The following is a 19472-nucleotide window of genomic DNA, read 5'->3' as shown; positions in this document are numbered from 1 at the left end:
AAAGGTATGCAAAACTCAAAGTTCACACTACAGGGTACTACTGAGAAATACAACAACTGTTTAATAGTGCATATCATCACAGGCCAGTGGTCTAAATACTGGATAAAGGAGTCAGGCATTTTACACTGACAAACTTCAGAGACACTGTAGTGAGCTAGCTTATAGAGGCCAAAGGTGGAGCTTGCTACTTGCACTGAAGAAACATCCCTACTTCTCTGTGTCTAGAGATCTGATCTATAAAACAGGCTTACAAACCATACAGAACCTCAGTGTAATAGCAGCACTCTCCCTGCCAGCTGAGACTGGTACAAGCTGAACTACAGCATGCCCTCCTAAACCACTCAGGATTTCTTGAGATTTTGAAGTGCTCCCACAGATTACAGCAGCCATCTAAGTTACATGGACCTGTTAAAATCCATTTTGCATTGGCTTTCCAGCCCTGCTAATGAAGAAAGGTAGACTTTTCTGAAGTGTGCTTTTCTCCATTATACATATGAGCCAGGGGATTGGCTTAGTCATATACCAACTTATCTTGCTCAAATACAGTAGTCTCAGGACTTGAAAACTGTGGGTTTGTGCTTGAGCAAAGCTTACACAGTTTTCATTAATCTCAGGGGGAATGAGCCACCCAAACCTGTAGGATGTCCTAGCATGCTTCAAAAGCCCGTAAGCTTATTTTAGACACCACTGAAGGGAGAGAGAAATGTGTTTTACATCTTAGATGCCTATCATTTCCCAGATTAAAATATAGACAGAGATTAAATTGCTCAAATATTACTTATGTTACTTTGTGTGTCATCATTCTCTGAGAAGGATGGGAATTTCATTACCTATTTACTTGACAGTGCTGTTAAGCTAAATAAACTTGGGAATTGGGAACGTTTTACCAACATAGTGAGGGACACTGTAAATGTAACTGTTTTGAAGAAAACATCCGTGAGTAAACACATACTCATGAATACTTGGATAAATCTTCCTTGACTGACACTAAATCTGGAAGCAAAAACCAGTTACTATTTCTCTGGCTCAAATAAGCTAGGTAAGGAAAAGCATTTGGAGCTTTTACATGTATAAAGATAATCATAATTAAAGACAACATAAAAGTTATTAGACCAGGCAAATGGCTTCTGTGTAAGCCCATCCCAAGACAGAAACACAATAAAGGAAAATCAAAATAATCGTTATGTTTTCTTCTCCTCTTGAGGGGTTGATTATTAAAGCCAGAAGGACCATAATGTTAGAATTTGGCAAGGTTTTTGTCTCTCCATTACCCAGTCTGTCTACAGTCTCACATTACTTATGACTTTGCTGAGTAAACATTTTCAGTTTTTAGTAAAACATGACATTTTTTCCAGCAATCAAATAGAATCTTCCAGAGCCATTGGAATCCACTGACATATTGATTCCAGATTTTAATATAATCTTGGACTTTGCTACAGCACTTTCTGAAAACCTTTAAGAGGTCACAGCTGCATATAGAATCCAAACAATTAAAATGAAATTGTGAAAGGCAGGTGTAACAGTGTCTCCGCTTAACTTGAGTAGGTAGAAATGGCAGTTTTAATGGTAGATTTATCTTCACTAAGTGCTGTTATCGGAGGGAAGAAGAGGTCATCTGTTTATAAATGAAAAACAGTCCTCAGAGCAGAAATCAGCATCTAGATCTGCCCTCATGCCTACGACCATTGTACACACACGGGCTCAAAATTGTGGTCTCTTCCCTGCCCCATCAGCACCAAATCCCAACCATTGTGAATAAGGTAACAGAATGATCTTGTATCTCCTCCCCACAGTAACCACCAGCCTGACAGATAGGGCATCTCTCTTCAAAGAGGGTATAGGTTTGAACTCTCCCTGACCCACAGTCATTAACCATGGATACTCAGCAATTTGAAGAAATGACTAAAAAGAGTGCCTTCCATACATAGGTCAAGTTGAAAGCTTTTCAGCAGTTAATCTTCTCTGCATGAAGTAGATGTAATCCAAAATTAGAATGCAAACCCCTTGAGGGGACAAGATGGGGAGCAAATCCCATAGGCCAGGGAAACAGATTCTCATAGCATGCCAATAGCTGTGGATTAGGGCCCAGCACATTCATGTTCCTCACTAATAGGCAAGTGATAGCTGTTTGCACTTACTCAGCAACTCAGAAACTCAGCAACTCAATATTTTTTTACAGCCTGGTAGCTGAAGTTTGTTAAAGTTTCTGGGGTCTTGTTTAAGACCCACTTTAGCTCCCAGAAGGGAGAGAGCTGATATCCCATTAAGGATCGAAGGAGAAAGAAATACTGTTTTTAATATACTGACTCTTTTGATTGTAATTACATTAGAATTTTGAGTTACTGCATGTAAATTTAGGATTTTCCAGAAGTTTCCCACATTTCCACAGTTTTATATTTAAGCAATTAATGCTCAGTTTGGTACATTTACTGTCTGTCTACTTATTTTACTTATTTATTTTTATGTTTACTTACATACTTACTTCTAATGTATGTTTACATACTTACCCAAACAGTGTATTGGGGCTCCAGAGTACTGCAGTCTTTTGCAAATATATAGGAGCAATTCCCTGGGAAGTAGTAGTAGATGCCATCAAATGTTTCAAAATGATACTGTCCCCATGATTTGCAAATCCCATCTCGGTCCTTGCCAGTGTTAGGTACTGGAGAGAACACACTGAGTTTACAAGAAGCGTGGTCATCAAAAACTAGCTAGTGCAAAAGATCAACTTACTCCTTCAACTTTATAGACAGTACTCTTTTTTAGTCCTAAGTCTGCAGTTTTAGCCATGTGCAATCATAATTAAATCTTTATTTGCTTCAGTGGAGACATTTTAATTACAAGTAGAAGCAAGGGAGTTAGATATTCTGCACATCCTGGAAGACAATTCTTGTTGATCCCTACACACAGCAGATTCCAGAAACTAGTTGAATTTAAATAGTAGGTGATTTAATTGGCAATAAAGCACTGCTTATTAAAAGAAATGCAGTGGTTTTTGGTTATTCAGCTAATTTAAAAAAAAAAAAAAGCTGTCTGGCTACTAGACAATACTAGACAATGGTCTATCTGTTATGGTATCTCTATATCATTACAGCCCAAGTGCAAAATGCAGACATTTCTGATGTTGTTTTCTATATGTCCCTAATAATGCATATAATTTTAATCCTCCTACCTACTGGCCAAATTAGAGTCCTGCTACAGAATAATCACAAATATCCTGGTAACAGTAGTTTTTCAAAATCTGCATCCTAAATCTTCCTGAAAGCTGATACTAAACTATTTTGGCCCAAAAACTTACCAATTTGGCACCTGCTTCCTTGAGCCTGGAATAACTGACAGTCACAGTCACCTCCCTCTGTGCAGGCTGCTCCATTAAGGCACTCCTGAGGACATGAACCTGCAAGGAAGCATTCCAGCCTTTTAGTAGATACAGTATTTTTCCAAGAGGTTGAGAGATCCTAGCCAAATTTTTTTATTGTTAAATCTGAGCCGCCATATTAGCTGAAAAAATTAACCAACCACTATCTCCATTTTTTAACATATGCTTAATTTAATCCTTCATGTTCCTTAGTTAAAAGAGAAGTAAGGTTCTCATTTGGTTTGAGACTTATAAACTAACAAAGGAGCAAAAGGTCAACCTCCTCCAAGCAAACAAAAGGTCAACTTCCCATGTAAAGAAATCAAATCCCAGTCCTGCTGATCTCAAAATATACAGGACACAGATCATTCTTATTCCTTAAATTCAGCATCATTTATACATATATCCAGCTTCTCCCTCCTAAACCTTACTGCAAAGGGTACATTCAGTTTATGAACAGGCCAGAATATATATTTTAGAGTCAAAATCAGTCCTAAACAACCTTCCTCACATTCTAACAAAAATAGTCAGCTAAAAGGTTATTTCTGCTTCAGAGGTGACTGGAGTCAGAGGCATTAGATTCCATGGGAATGGTTTGTTTTATGTTATAATTAGTAATTTTTTCCAAAAGCATTACATGGTTTTATAGTCTCTTTGAAAGCTATGAACTCCTTGTCATTTACTAATCATTCATTGAGTTGGGTTTAAATCATCATTCCCCAAAACTGCAAAAGAAAGCTAGTCCCAAAGCAAAACTTCACCAGTTTTTTGCAGAGAGTTGCTTGCCTTCTTGGAGTAGGATTAAAACTCTACATACATATAAAACTTCCAATGTTGCTGATGGGGATTAAAAAAGCATTGCACAAGGCAGGAAGTAAATGAAATAAACAGGTCCTTCCACTCCCAATGAGGCACAGCAAAGCTGCTAGTGACATTAAATGGGGAAAAAAAATGGGACCTTTACAGTAAAGGGACAAAGAAGCTACCAGTGGTTAGGAATATCATCCGTCATTGTGAAAATTCCTTTCCATGCTTAGCTTTGAATTTTTTCCATTTAAGAACTGCTTTCCAAATATACATAGATACTCTGAAAATACCAACAAAGCAGAAACCATTGTTTCTACAACAGCCCTAATGGGGAAATCTTTTGCTGTTTTTAGAATTTTGAGTTGTAAAATTGCATATATTCATTTACATAGAAAAATGCAAAAGAAGGCACCTGCCTGGGCATTTTCCAAGAAGGATACCAAAATTCCAATTGAAGTTGCCTACAGTGAACTCTTCTGTAAAAATTTCTGTAACTTAAACCTGCTTTACATATTTGTCCAATGCTTAAATCCATACAGGAGCAGCTTCATGCTCATTTCCTGAGTATTCATTTCCCTTTGCACAACCACTTTTAAGACTCTCTGATACACCTACATTCTCTGACAAGGCCAGAAAAAAAGTGGCAGAAATTAAAAATTGTAATAAAACTAAACTTTAAAAAAAACCCACAAAATCTCAGAAGATTGGCTTCCTTAGTTGTCCAGATTTGGTCATAAGGCCCTATATTGAAAGTACCATTTTAACAGATTTTTTTATATATATATTTAACATGAATAAAATGAGAAAATGAGACAGGAGAGAATTTTGTAGTGGCACGAAGAAGAGGGCTTCCACAGCCCATGGTAACACAGAGGAGGGAGGCAGAATTTTCAGGGTTCTCTCCTCCTGCAGATGAGGGTGACAGCACTGACCTCCTGGTGGACTCCGCATCAGGGTCCCATGATGGTGCAACCGAGAGGCAGATTGAACCTGTCAGAGAAACATAAAAGCCAAATCAGGGTGTTTGTGGTTTAAAAATTAATTGATAAAACCTGAGGCCTTGCACTCAAACACTGGGTTGGAACTTTAAATACAGAAGAGTAATTTGCATCTCAGCCAGTGCATGGCACAGTTAATGGTGCTGCTGGAGGGATTAGCAGCCTGGGAAGAAGAAGTACAGTGTCTTTTGAGGAGATTGGGGAAAGATACAGCCGCTATGTGAGATCACTACTGGCTTCTCATCCATGGCCTCCAGTTCCAGTGAATCACCAGGGTTCCACATGGGAAGTTTTGCATTTACGTTTAGAAGGAAAAGAAGGGGAGAGAGTGCAATCTCCCTTTTTCATTTCACTCAAATGCCCATTGTTGAAGGGCTCCCTCTATTGCTTCCACTCCCCTGACTCATACTCCATGCTGCACCCAGATCATCCCATTATGGCCAGTCCAGCTGCAATGGATTTTGTGTTCTCCTTGACATCCTTCAGAATTGCATTTTGGTTCATCCCAAACAAAAGAGAAAGCAGATCTGCCTGATCTGTCTCCTGTTTAGATGCAGGGAGCCTCACACTAAGAGGAAGCCCTGCATCTGGCCAGCACTCTGATATTGCAGCTTGTCACATCACATTTTCCCTTCCAATGATCCCATTTCAGACTGCAAGTACTCTGGGGCTTCTGCCCCCACTAGACTGACTGGAAAGTTTACCAGGATTGAAGTGCTGAGCACTTTAATGTTTCCCACTTATGTTTATCCATGGCCAGTTTAAGTAGCTTTCTTTATAAATCTGGTCCTTTTTGCTTAAATAGCTCTTCTTTCCTCTGTTTGTTATTTATTTCTTATCTGATGTTCTATGAAAAAACAGTTACCTTTCTGCAGTTCCCACAGACTTAAGTGCCAGCCTTCAGCTGTACAACTAAGAAATTTTTTTAGTCTTTGCTTGTAAACTAATTTCTTTCTTCCCTCCTGACTCCACTCATTCTTCACATCTCAAGTTTGAACTGATGGATCTCAAGTTAACAACAATGTGCAAGGAACATTTTAGGTCTTGCCAAGGCTTTTTACAGCTCGCTTTTTCAAATGGAAATATGTTGTGGGATGCTTCCAAGTAGTACAATCTGTTTAAAATCAAACTGAAATAGATTTCGTTGAATCACCACCTGGAAGGCCCCCTGCACCAAAACCCCTGGTGCCCATGGTCCAGTGGTAGGTGCAGTGTCCCTTCCCTCCCTGCACAACAAGGCCCATTCCCATTTTTTCTGATAGCAACTCCAAGCTGCCCGCCTCACAAAAGCTGCTTTTGGCCTTTGCGCCATTTTGCAGAGCATCCTTGGTGCGACAGCTCTTCCCTGCTGAGGGCCCTCTGAGGACACCTCCAGCCCTGCTTCTCCCAGGGGCTCGGTTACCTCAGGGCAATGTTTCACAGCTGCCTTTGACTCCCTAGCAGCACACACATCTCAAAGGGTCTTGCAGAAAATCACCCTGGTTCAGCCTGCAGGCTCCCAGGGACACCCTGAGGCGGGACCGCCTCTGGCTTCCTGCCTACCCCCTTCAAAGGGGTTGTAACCCCTGGCTGGGCTCCATAGCGCAAGTGTGTACAAGTGGGGGAACAAGATTCCTCCATTTAGGATTGAATTTCAGCACAACATTGCTGGGATGCAGCACTGAGGCAGCGTGGGGCCAGGGCGTTGGGAACAAGGGCTAGGCCGGAGCCGCTGAGGGCACCATGTCCAGGAGGGACCCTTGCCAGTGGCGCGGCCATTGTGCCTCTCACAAACACAAACAGCTTTCCAGGTCCTGTTCACCCCCACAAAACACAGAGAACGGCCTGGGTTTATTTCCCATGCTGTGTGTCAGTCAGCTTGGCAGGGTAGGTCCCTGCTGAGTGCTTTGCTGAGGGAGAATGAAGGCATTAGGTCACGGCTCAGGTGGGGTGAGCAGGTGGGGAGTAGCTGCTCCTCCTCACTGTCCTCCTGTTACTGCAGCCCATCTCCCCACAAAGGGTCATTTGTAAGGATGGCAAAGGCCCAGAGCAGAAAAGGGAGGAGGGTTTCCCCACCCTCCTTCTTTTGGAGGTATAACCTACCTCGGCTGTTACAAGATCTCTTTTCTGTCGAGTTGCATTAGACTCAGTTCTGGAAGAAAACAAAAAGGATGTTGTATTATCAAAGGTCCCTGGAGCAACCTGAATAAGCAAGTCCCCAGAGAGAAGTGTTTCTCTCTGATTACCATCACTTTATCAAAGAGGTCTTTCTTGGGTTAACATTTAAAAAGGTGATTCTTTTTTTTTTGTCTTGACAGTGTCTCATTTTACAGAATTGGACGGCACTCCAATCTCTGCTTGGACAGGGAGATACCTGGAGCTTTGGGGAGACATAAATAGGCAAAACAGACTTACACAACAGGATACAAAATTGTAAACCAGCTTCATATTTACTTCACGCTGCATGTCAGTGGCTACAAGTTCCCTGGAGTGTTGCTTGAATATACTCTGATGGTACTTTTGATAGCAAGAGTTGACTCTCCAGCTGGAGCCGACTTTAATTTGTGATTAAGTTTAGAAACAAGAGCATTAAACTATAAAACACACTTAGTTCTATCAACACTTCATGATCACATATAATTTGACATGCCTGTGTGTCCACTAGATGTATTAGAAAGTCATAAGATACACAAAGCTACGTCCAACTTGATGCCTCCATTGAAAATGATGGCATAGATCCCATTTAATTCAATGGGATCAGGAACATTGCCTAGTTTGGGTTTTGTTTGGATTTCAGCTTCTATGTGAAAATTAGTATTGAAAATGTTTATTTTAAGGCTGTATAGCACTTACTTTTCTGTGCTTCAAATAGCAGCTAGGATTTTATCATGCAGTTAAAACTGTAGATGGATACTCATTTAATGTATTTTTCCAGTCATGAAATCATGATCTCATGCTGTTTTCATTCCATTATTCCTCTAAGCTTTCTCGAGACCATAGAAGTATCATTTTTCATAAGGACCTCCATTTTTCAAACAGAGGACCCATGCCCATTACGTAAATACTTGGGAAAGAGTTGTAAACATTCTGAAAGTGTGTTCTACATCCAATCTACATGTAGATGACATTTTACACATTGAATTCAAGGCTATATTTTGCTTTCTAACTTTCACTGCATTGCATTTGCTCATTCTTGTTCTGTTTGTAGGACTATACAAATAAGGAATAAAAACTTACCTCAAAGTTCTTCTCAAAAGAGGAAGCTTGCAATAAGATCCTGTAGATTAAAAAATCACAAAGTTAAACTTTTTTTTTTTACAGCATCACTCTCCCCTTGGCAAGCAATGTCAAGTTTAAAACAACATTATTGAATTTTGGGGTTTAAGAATCCTGAGTTTTCCAGGGCACTTTTGTAGAAACTCTGTATCCTAGGAATGTAGGACTATATTCACTCCTTCCTAAGAATTTGATCCTCTCACACAGTCTTTACCTGCAGGTTCCATGGTTGTAGTTCCGGTACCTGCTACCATGAAGAAGTAAAAAGAGCTCATAGTTCTTTAGAGGCACAGAACAAAAAAATAGAAGAGGTAAACAAGTGAAATAGAACAGGTACACAGAGCTTTCCAGAATCAAACCTCCAGGGTTATAATACTTTACTGACAGTGGCTTGTAAGACTGAATTGTAAATAGTTTTAATGAGCCTGTACTTAAAACAAGCCAGCAAATAAACAAAACCAAACAAAACCACAAAAAACTTTTTCATATTATATTAAAAATATTTGTAATTGTAGCAAGGAAACTACATATAAAATCCAGTTGCATTATATAGAAAGTAAGATAATTTCTATAACTAGAAGAGCAATTATTTACCCTAGCAGTCTAAAAACGTTTAAAAAAACTTCACGTGCAGTCTGTTCAAATAAAATCTTACCTTTATTGAAAACCATAAAATGCTACTCGTCTGACAATAACAGCAAGAAAGGCAAGAAAGTTAGACTTTGTTCATAAATAATTGTTTTCTAACAAATTCAGATGTAAAAAATGGCTCTTAAAAAGAATTTATATTTTGGTTTCTGCACCTGTGAGAGAGAATGATGAAATATACTTGTTTAAATTGCATTTACAAATTCCAACAAGGTCAAAAAAAGAAGATAGAAAAAATAACCAGTAATATTAAAATATTTAGAAAAATATTTGTAAAAATTAGGATTACCACAAAAGAATAGAATAAAATTCTTACCTTGCAAAGTGGACAGCAGTGAATGAAGCAAGAATACACTCCACGGTATCATTAAACTGAGCTTTCCTACAATGTTCATTTCAGTATAAGTTGGAAAAGGGGAATTTATCCAAATTAATGGCTTTGATTACAGGGCATCTTACAACTGTATATTTCTACAGTGTATTTAAATCCTTTAGAGGTTAGATAATTGGACTCATTACTTAAAATAATGCAATGTAAAATAGGAAAAGAGCAGGAGACATCAAGCTTGGTAGCTACATACAGCTTCAGGAGCCCTGCGAGTGTTGCGTACAACTTCCTGGCTGCATGTCTCTCATTAGCAATGCATGGTAGCTCCTCAGCGCAGTCTGTATTAGTTACACTTCCACCAGACCTGCGAGTATTACTCCCCTGTTGAGTTGAATTGGCCCTTTATAACACAGCAGACAATGACAGAAACGTTGCCATGTCATGGTGGTTTGAGAGATCCTTCTGTCGTCACACACCTTTGTGTGCATTGAGGCTTGAGCTGAGGGCTATTCTCTACTTCTCAGTACAGCAACATTTTTTTGCAAGACCCTGAAATAATACCACTGTATAATTATAACTACATGGTTTTACATATTAACATAGTAATGTTTTTTCTCTGTCCTGAAAGGAGAGAGATGAACTTCTATTAAATAATACATCCAGCTTTTTAAGAATATTCTGGATGCCTTTCTGGGTATAGTTTGCTTATAGCACAAAAGAAGGCTTCTCAGAGGATAATTATATTTTGGTCTTAATAAATCATGTTATGAACACTTCACATTAGGAAAAAGGAGAAAGAAGTCAACAGGGCCAAAGGGTTTAATTTCTAATTTTCATTAAAAATAAAATCATAATTTTACCAAAATTAAAAGGTTCCATGTTTTAAAATAAAAGTATCTTACCTGCTTTACCATAATGTAAACAGAATCATCAGAAAGCACAGCTTTAAAGACACTTACAATGCTATTCGAAATTGTTGCTGATACTTTTATTTTACAAAGCCTATCTTTTGCCTACCCTCCATTTTTCCTAGGAGGTGCTTTATGAGACCTCCTGAGCATGCTACAGAAGGGGTGGTTAGACCCAAAAGAATTTTAGAAGCTGATGACTTCTTTGGAGTAAAAAGTTCTCCCATCCTTCCTTCTAGCCCTTTCTCTTTCCTGCTCCCCAGATGGACACGCAAATGAAAGCAAATGAAAACTCAGCCTCTCCAAGCATGGACAAAACCAAAACCCTGGGTCCACACAGCAGCCAACAGCACTGGTGAAGGTTTGCGATCACTGATGGCACAAGGGTACTTATTGGAAACTGATGCATAACACTTTGCCCTGTCTGGAGTATTTAAGAACTATTTTGTTTTTAAGAACTGTTGGATTTGAGAAGCTGACATTCCCATAGTTGCATTTCAAGAGAGTTTTTGCTTTGTTTTTACCTCTATGGGAGTAGCTATGGTCTGTTCCCGTGGATTGGCTGTTTGTCTGCAGCTGGACTGCATCTCTCAGCTCAGTTGCACCTGCAGTATGGTGATCCAAAACCACTCCACACCACAAACAGAAGCAAAAAAAGTAAATTCCTAGGCCATATGGAAACATTGATATAGTCACTCACAGACTTTTCACTCTTATGTGAGAACTTATAGGAAATAGACTTTCACCATCTCATAAATCTATTCACAAGACTGCTGTCAAGATGACATGAAACCAAGCATTGCATCTTCCAAATTCCATTACCAGTCTCTCTTACTGACAGTTATCTTACTGTCAGGCTAAGTCTGGTTTAGAAACTCTTGGAAACTCAAGCTCCTTTGAGAAATCTCATCTGGGATTCCTCACTTTCTCAAGAGTGCATTTCTCACTGTGCTTCATATGCAGTTTCACAACTAAATCATTGTAATATTAATAGAAATTAACTCTTTTGGGTTAACAGGGAAAAAAGCTATCCAAAATAGCATTTATGTGAGTTTTGTTTGGTTTTGGGATTTCTTTTAACGATTTTTCTATAGCAAAGTTGGTATATGTAGTATTTCACAGTTGTTTAACTTTTTTTAATATTTAAAGATAGGCCAAGCCTTATTATCTGCAAAGGAACTTTGTAAGAGTTAAAGCAATAGGCTTCATAAAGTTTAGACATCTCAGCCCAAGGCAAGGTAGGAAACAGCAAAGTCCCAAGCACATTAAGGATGTCAGCTAAGGAAAAAGAATTATTCAACCAAGTACTCTGAACTGTAACTCAGAGGACTATATTAAGAAAGAGATTAAAAAAATCAAACCAAATTATTTCAAGTCAACAACACTTAATAACTACACAAATATTAGAATACTAACTGACTGGCACTTCTGAAAAACTTGAAAAAAATGCACTAGAAAATAATTGCTTTTGTAAGAAAAAAAGCACAATACAGAACACACTTGTCCCACTTTAAAAATGCCAGTGTTAAATTTTTAAATTACAGATTTTTTCTTCAAAAATAAAATTTAAACATTTAAGCGGTAATATATTTGTACATTGAAGTCAAAATAAATTTGCTCCACATTTTCCAACATAATGTTTCAGAGGGCTTAAATTTATATACAGATCACAAGGTTCATCAGGATTATAAACAATGGATAAGGAAATAACTGCCTTCTGTGCCATGGGCTGGCAAGCTTACCCTGGTTTGAAAGGAGGTCCACTGTCATTGTTAACAAAATATGGTATTTGCAATGAAGAATTCAATTTTGTTGTTAATTCAATTTTGTTGTGCACAGATGATCTTCCTAAGGATTAGCATTGGTGAAACTAATGAAAAAGCCAGATGATAGGAGGTGAGGGGCGTTTCCTCTTTTCTGAGAACCACCTCCCCAGCTGCTCAAGAACCTTCCTAATGGTTTGAAGATCAAACACTTACAATTTCTCCGGGGATGTGTTTCTCTGGCCAGAGTGGATGCTCAATGACAAGTGCCTGATTACCATCCCTGAGGAATCAGGACAGGAGGAAAGGAGACATTTTTACAAACACCTTCAAACTTAACAGTGGTTACAGTTTCCCAAGGAAGTTAAGCCCTCTAGTGGGTGGTCAGCAAGCAACCTCTCAGAATAAAAATCTTCAGCCGTCCAGACAGACTGTCCAACTCTACAAACATTTCTCATTTAGAAAGCGTGTGGGAATGACATCACTCTGCAGGATTAATGGGGAATTTTTATAGGATCAGAGCTCCATTCAGAAAGCATTTTTCTTATGTTAAGAGTCTTCTGGTTGAAGAAACGACATGCAGATATCATCTCTGAATATATTAGTAGGAATGCAAGTTTTATTTTCAGCCTTTCTACAAAAGACCAGCAAAACAATAATCCCTAATTGTTACAAGCTGTTCTGTGAGCAGAAAAATGTTCATCAGGCTTCCTAATAACTGTGAAATCCACCCCTAAAGTTACTGTCATTCAGGTATTCCATCTCCCCCTGCCTCTTTAGGTTTCACACCACCACAACTTTGCTTCATCTCTTTTCCCCTCCATCCCACAGATCTAACAGCCAGACAAGAATCAGTTTTGGACAAGCCACAGCATAGGGTATGTATGTGCCAACTGGGAGGCCAGGAAGCATCTCCTAAGCAATGAGTAAGCCATTGCTTTTCAGTCACACATCCAAACAATTAGAGCCTTTATTTTCCCTCAGCTGAAGCCAATTAATGTGAAGACACAAGTTTTCACAAAACTCATAGGAATTCAAGATATCAAACTCAAAGTTCGCTCTGCACATCATCTTTTCTTTGGAAAAAACCGAGCCAGGAGGCTGAACAGGGCAGTTTTCAGCAGCCCAAGAGCTTAGAGTGCAGGAAAGGGAGCCTGAGGAAAGCAGACCATGCATCTTGCCAGACAGGAGTCTGGGATGGAGTGTCCCATTTTCTTTGTGTAAAACCAAATAGTCCTGGTATGTAAATTGGTGATAGAACATACAACAGTCTCCTCCGCATCAACAGGAGCATGACAGGTTTGAATACAAGCATTGCATTTCTCTTTCTGTCATGGAATGCAGTTACTTTGTGGCAGAAACTGACAGCTAAAATGGGGAGATGGATGCAGAATTTCTTTTTTAGAAGGAATTTTTTTTGCTACACATTTAACTCTTCAGTAACTGTGAGGATACCTTTAATACTCTTCTACTGAAAAAGCAGAGAGCTCATGACAAATGCTTAACATTAATAAAAAGCTGAACCCATCTGTTTATATTAAACTAGAAGAAAAAGGTGCATTTTACTATTCATTTCAATTCCACAACACACAGGGAAGCTGGTTTATGTTGACAGAGTACACTGAAAAACATTTCCCATTAAGCAAATTAGAATAACATGCTAAGAGAAAAGCCCAACATTTAAAAATCTCAAGCCAAGGTACTCCTATGACAATTCCAGTAATGCCACACAAGCATACACAGACATTAAAATACCAGGCTTGGAAAGCAATACAGCAGTAGCTGGGCTCTCAAAAGTGTCTTAATCCCCAGTATTTCTTCCAGCTCCACTCCAAACTGGTTTACAAACACATGAAACAACAGCTCAGGGCTGTACTCACACTGGTTGGATCAGTTTGTACCCACAGCCTCATTCCATTACTTGCATCTCTTCCAAAGGACAGAATGAGTCTTACAAAGACTCCTGTTGGCCCATCCCACATTTACTCAGAATTTATTTTTTGTCCTTGGGTAAAAGGACAGGATCTGAAACTTCTGCACTTGATATGCACATCCTGCAGCCAATTTTAAAATTACTTTCCAACTCACTTTTTTCACCCTCTCTTCCTCCAAGGCTTTCAAACTGCCTCACCTAGCTCATAATACTAGGAGTTACTCCTCTCGGCTTGTACTGTGTGAACATATGGTTGAAGGACTAATCACTCAGACCTAATCTTAAAACACCAATTCCTTGATCTGTATTTACAAAACACTAAGTATTTTAAGTTTCCTACATTTAGATGTACTAGTCCAGAACTACTCAATCTCTGCATTATCTGGTAATGCAAGAGCTCAACACACTGCCCCTCCCCTGCCCCCATAATTATTTTGGTTTCGACAATGTTAACTACCAGAAGGGTAAAGACTGAAATGGTCCATAAACCACTGTGTTGTTCCATGTGCCTGCAGAATCTAGGATGTGAGCCTTTTTTATGTTTGAATAACCACACATTCATCAACAGAAGAAAGATTTTCTTTACTCCTAAAACCCTACCTATCAGAATTACTATGAAAGGATAAAAAAAGAACTGCCATCGACCCTCTGATACTACTGTAACACAAATCCATTTTTGTATCAATCTTAACACACAATGAAAAAATCTATTTACCCACCCAAGAAAAGGCAATTTAGAAACATGAAAATTATCAAATTCTGTTTATTGATTGCCATATGACTAGAGACCAATTTTAACGGTAAGACTTCTGGTAACGTGCACGAGCACCAGGTCCTCCAAATTTCTTGGATTCACAACGGCGAGGATCTGCAACAAGCAGAGTCCTATCATACTGGATTAGAATATCCTTGATCTCTTTCTTGGAAGCTTCATCAACATCTGTTCAAAAGAGAAAAATAAATCTTTAGTTTAAGCAGTTTCACATGGAACCAATTGTTTTTGCAATAAAACCACCAAAAGCCATACACTTCCACTTAAAGCTAATAAAACAAAGTTACTTACATTTTTGATAGTAAGCCACCAAAGCTTTGGAAATAGCTTGACGGATAGCTGTTAAACAAAAACAAAAGATCAGTAACAATTGCAAATCTATTTAAAATCCAAACACAAAGTGCCAGTTATCTGAGAAATGTGCTATTTTGTTCACTGCCAAATTGTCTTTTCTCTCCTTAATATCCCGTCCCACATAGTCCACGTGACCCTTACTTTGGCAAATCTTAAGAAATCTGTGCCAGGAGGCCACCCACAGTTCATTTGTCGATTTGACAGCTGCCAGCTAGCCAAGATATTGCACAAGGGCTGTCAGATCACCTTCTCTCCTGAGTACTAATGTAGGTTCATCTTCTATCTACAAGCAGTCAACTTTCAAAATCTTAGAAATACAGTTCTCTGACATGTCTATATTTTTCAACAAAGACAAAATTGAGTGTGTGTTGGATGACTAAGGACGCAAAAGGGACAAGAGGATGGTCTTGAGTGCTAGAACATGGCAATACAAACAAACTAGCTCAGTAACAGCAATCAGAACTCAAACCAGGAGAATGGGAGAAACTGTCAGGATGTCGTTACACTTATCTGTGAAAATATTAACCCCAGGATTTTGATGAAAACATGAATATTCTGAAAAACACATGGTATCAAGTTTAGGCCTGAAATTCACCTGTTTTTTACGCAGCCTCAGCTCCACTTCAATAACTACATTCAAATTAAGAGCAGAACAAATCTATCTTTTGTAAAGATGAACTCTTAAGAACAGCTAATGTTAATATATTCCCAGCCTTCCCTGCAAGGAGAAAACTGCCTAGCTTTGCTCATACTGGAAAGATGCTTCTGAGCAACATGGAAATATACAACTAAGAATATAATTTCTAATGCTAAACCCCTCCTAAAATCCTTGTGCTCAGCTGCCTTTAAATTAGCCTGTCACAATGTAAAGGTAGCTCCCATGTATTTCATCAAAACTTCATTTTGCTTCACTCAGCTTATTCTGTTGCAGCTTTGCACATAAAAATATAAACAACTACATTTGCACAGTGGAGAAAGAACAGTTTGGCAAGTCACTGTTGCAAATTTAAGCCTCTTCTTAAATACATGGCCGCATTGGGTCTGGCTGAGATGATTTTCCTGTGACAGCTCTAATCTGGTTTGTGTTCTGGCTACAGCAAAGCAGTGCTTGCACAGCATCAAGGCTGTGCCTACAAGATATGCCCATCACCACTGGGCTAGGAGTGGGCAAGATCTTGAGGTAACATAGCCAGGACAGCTGACACCTAAACTGACCAGAAGGGATATTCCATACCAGAGGATCTCTGCTCAGCAGTAAAACCAAAGGAAGAGCAACTGCTACAGGTATTGAGGCCCCACTTCCCGGGAAGTGGCTGAACATTGCCTGCTGATGGAAGCCTTTCGTTTTCCTTGCTTCAGTGCACAGCCTTTACTTTTACTTTATTAATCTGCATTCAAAGTTTTTCAATCTTATTTTCTCCCCCCTCCTCATCAAGATAAGGAGAGGAGTGATAGAGCAGCTTGGTGGGCACCAGGCATCCAGCCAGTGTCAACTCACCACAGTGGCTTTACCCACTCCAGCCCATCCCAGCAATCCCACCCAAAACCTTACCGTAGATCTGTGCTACGTGGCCACCACCCTTCACACGGACTCTGATGTCAACACCAGCAAACCGTTCCTTCCCCAGGAGGAGGACAGGTTCCAGCAGCTGGGAAACAGAGCACAAAGAAAATTCACTTGTAACGAGGATCAGAGCTTGTAGTAGCTTTACCAAATGTGATGTCATTGAGTCTTCTGAAAAACGAAGCCTTGATTTTAAAAGCACACACCCAGGTCAGGTACACCTCCTGCAGAGTTCTCTGACATCTACTAGTGCTGTCATAAGACATATTTACTGAAGTCTTTGGTTTATTAAAGTTTCAAATATCTTAGCAGCAAAGCACATGTACATGAGAATTAAGAACAAGAGAACAGTCTAGCTAAAATGCTGTAACTACATACAAAAAGTAAGTCAAGTTCATTAAAACTGAAGACCTGAAGTGGTCTGCAGGTAGTTTTCTTCACAATTTATTATACTTTACAGTTATCTAGACAGTTTCAGATTCTGTTAGCATTGTTCAGCAGCTACTGTATAAAGTTCTAAATAACCTTTTTAAAATGAGGGCTTTAAGTCACCCATTTTATTTCAGAAAGTAGACAGGAAGTGCAAAAAATGCTTCACATTAAGTGAAACCTGTTAAGCAAACCCCCCCCCCCCCCCCAATCACAGAAGTGCACTTTACTGAATTTTCCTAACAGCATTTGCATTTTCAGTAAGCAACCAAAAATTTTGGTACTTTCAGTAGGACAAGGCACTTGTCTCCAGTGTGAAGCAACTACATGTATAAAAAGGGATGCAGAGCAGAGGCTGGGTGGATGCTTACTTTATACTGCAGAGTTCTGGGCTCGATCATTTCCAGAGGTCTTCCATTAACTTTAATGAGGCCATTCCCTCTCTTGCAGTGGGCAACAGCCGTTGCAGTTTTCTAAAAAAACCAAAGGTGTATTAGCACAGCGTTTTACTTCTGCACAAGCAGCAGGAATTTCAATTTCATTTTAACAATTGAGCAGTTCTAGTCTTATGCCCCAGACTAACATTATGCACTAAACTAAACAGTATCTTTCCCTACACCTCCAGGTATTATCAGTGTTAAAACAGAATCTTAAAAAAAGTTTCAGTGTTTGATCTATAGTTACAAGACGCAGTTGTACACGATGGTAAGACCCTTCCGTTCGACAACACCGTAGTTTTGTGGCTCGTGTTCTCTCAAGAGATTGGTACCGTGAATTATTCGAGACGCTGCATTCCATCCAACAGGGCGAACTTTACCTTCCCGCCACCCCGTCACAACGTGTCCCTCGGATACCGGCAATGGTGAGCCAGGCCGCTGTGGATCGGGGCGACAGGGGCGGCCACCCCGTGACACTCCGGGGAGAAGCCGCCCAGCCGCACCCGCGAGGTGAGCAAAGCGCTCCCCACAGGGACACGGCGCGCTGCGGCGGCCCCGGAGCCGGACACGTGGGCTGCGCGGCGGGATCCCACCCCCCGCCCGCCGGCCCTCCCGCGGCCGAGCCCCGCCGCACGGCCCCGGCGAGGAGCTGCGGCCCCGACCCCCGAGCGCGAACGGCCCAAAGGCGCGGGCCAGCCCGGCAGCGAGGAGCAGATGGTGCAGGCCGCCGCCCCGCGCGTCACCTTTCGTCCGAAGACCTGGACGCTCTGCAGGGGACCCTTGGCCGGCATGGCTGTTCCTGCAAGAGAGAGGGAGCGGCGTGAGCGCGGGCGGGCGGGGGCGCGGGCGGGGGCGCGGGCGGGCGCGGCCGGAGCGCCCCGGCACTCACCCGTCCTCGGCGGCGGCTCCGCGGAAAGGCCGCACGGGGCTTCCGGGCCTCGCTTCAGGGGCGCCGTGCCGTAAAGCGCAACGCCATCGCTTCCGGCAGCGCGACAGAGAGCGCGGGCGGCTCCGCCCCGGCTGGCGCGCTTTGCGGCCCCGCGGCGGGCAGGCCCCGCCCGAGCTCGGCACGGCCGCGGGCGGCGCGGCGGGAACCGGGCACGGAGAGGGAGCCCGGGCACGGAGAGCCAGGCACAGATAGAGAGCCCGGGTACAGAAAGCCTGGCACGGAGAGCCCGGGCAGCCGCCAGGGGCCCGCTCCGCTGCTGACACCGCGGGGCACTGTGCTGGGCCCCGGTCACAAAGCAGAACCCAGGTGGGCTTCTAATGTAAGGAAAGCAAAATGCTGCCGTGCCCGAAAGGCTCACATTCGCTCTTTAAACCTCCTAGAGATGCAACAATACAAACTCCACGGCCTTTATCATTTTGAACTCTGGTAAGCTGGAGAGGATGAAGCAGTAAGCCCTGTATTCGTGTCGAGCACTGCACACTGACACATATTCGGAAACTGCCTCATGCCCACTTAAATTTAAAATCGGCTCAGAGTTTTCTTCAGATTTAGTGCACTCAGGGAACCCCATCAAATTTATCTTCTGTCTCCATCTATTTCTTTTTAATATCTGTCATAAAGCATGGAGTTTAAGTCACTTTCAAACTGAAAATATTTTACTTCTAATGCAGTAGTATATGGTATGCAAAATTGTCTAGAAGGACGAAAGGAGAATCTGTTGATGAAGCGAGGTCATGCTTCTTAGACATTTTAAATGATAGAGATTTAAATTACTATGATGATTAGAAAGTTGACTGCTCAAATAAAACAATCCGTTCTTTTGTCTTTGGACAGGATTTTAAATACTGAACATTAGTCATCAGTCATGTGAGGATTTAAACAAGCACTTAGCTTTATGCAATTGGAGTGATTAGTTCTGTTCAAGTGAATAGAGTTGTGCAGAACGTCTAAGATTTAGCACATCTCAAA

General features: G+C 40.9%; 2 protein-coding genes across 2 annotated transcripts in view; both read right to left on the bottom strand.

Moving 5' to 3' along the window:
- Positions 1–9461, bottom strand: part of OTOGL (otogelin like) — an 89714-nt gene extending 80253 nt beyond the window's left edge. The window contains exons 1-6 of the mRNA XM_054279577.1: positions 9383–9461; positions 8380–8419; positions 7246–7294; positions 5098–5155; positions 3299–3397; positions 2508–2662 (exon numbers count right to left, since the gene is read on the bottom strand). Coding sequence (XP_054135552.1) covers positions 2508–2662; positions 3299–3397; positions 5098–5155; positions 7246–7294; positions 8380–8419; positions 9383–9461 — 480 coding nt within the window. The remainder of the gene's footprint in view (positions 1–2507; positions 2663–3298; positions 3398–5097; positions 5156–7245; positions 7295–8379; positions 8420–9382) is intronic.
- Positions 9462–14458: 4997 nt separating this feature from the next.
- RPS16 (ribosomal protein S16) lies at positions 14459–18532 on the bottom strand. Its single transcript, XM_054273066.1, has 6 exons — positions 18444–18532; positions 18298–18353; positions 17489–17590; positions 16677–16773; positions 15062–15109; positions 14459–14938 (listed from the first exon to the last, which is right to left on the bottom strand). Exons 2-6 carry the CDS (start codon positions 18343–18345, stop codon positions 14793–14795), a joined length of 441 nt encoding a protein of 146 aa, XP_054129041.1. The 5' UTR covers positions 18346–18353; positions 18444–18532; the 3' UTR covers positions 14459–14792.
- Positions 18533–19472: the final 940 nt, after the last annotated feature.

The sequence above is a fragment of the Melozone crissalis genome, unplaced genomic scaffold, assembly GCF_028551555.1.
Source record: "Melozone crissalis strain CALT ecotype California unplaced genomic scaffold, PUWL_Pcris_2 ptg000004l_1, whole genome shotgun sequence".
In the NCBI taxonomy this organism is placed as follows: Eukaryota; Metazoa; Chordata; class Aves; order Passeriformes; family Passerellidae; genus Melozone; species Melozone crissalis.
This window is presented reverse-complemented; position numbering and strand designations above follow the sequence as displayed.

What these genes read in the sequence shown, in the direction of transcription:
- RPS16 (XM_054273066.1), bottom strand. Translation starts at nt 18,345, where the DNA reads ATGCCGGCCAAGGGTCCCCTGCAGAGCGTCCAGGTCTTCGGACGAAAG. An exon ending in TCCAGGTCTTCGGACGAAAG is followed by an intron (nt 17,591 to 18,297) that starts GTGACGCGCGGG and finishes TGGTTTTTTTAG; the next exon opens with AAAACTGCAACGGCTGTTGC. An exon ending in CCAGAACTCTGCAGTATAAA is followed by an intron (nt 16,774 to 17,488) that starts GTAAGCATCCAC and finishes TCTGTTTCCCAG; the next exon opens with CTGCTGGAACCTGTCCTCCT.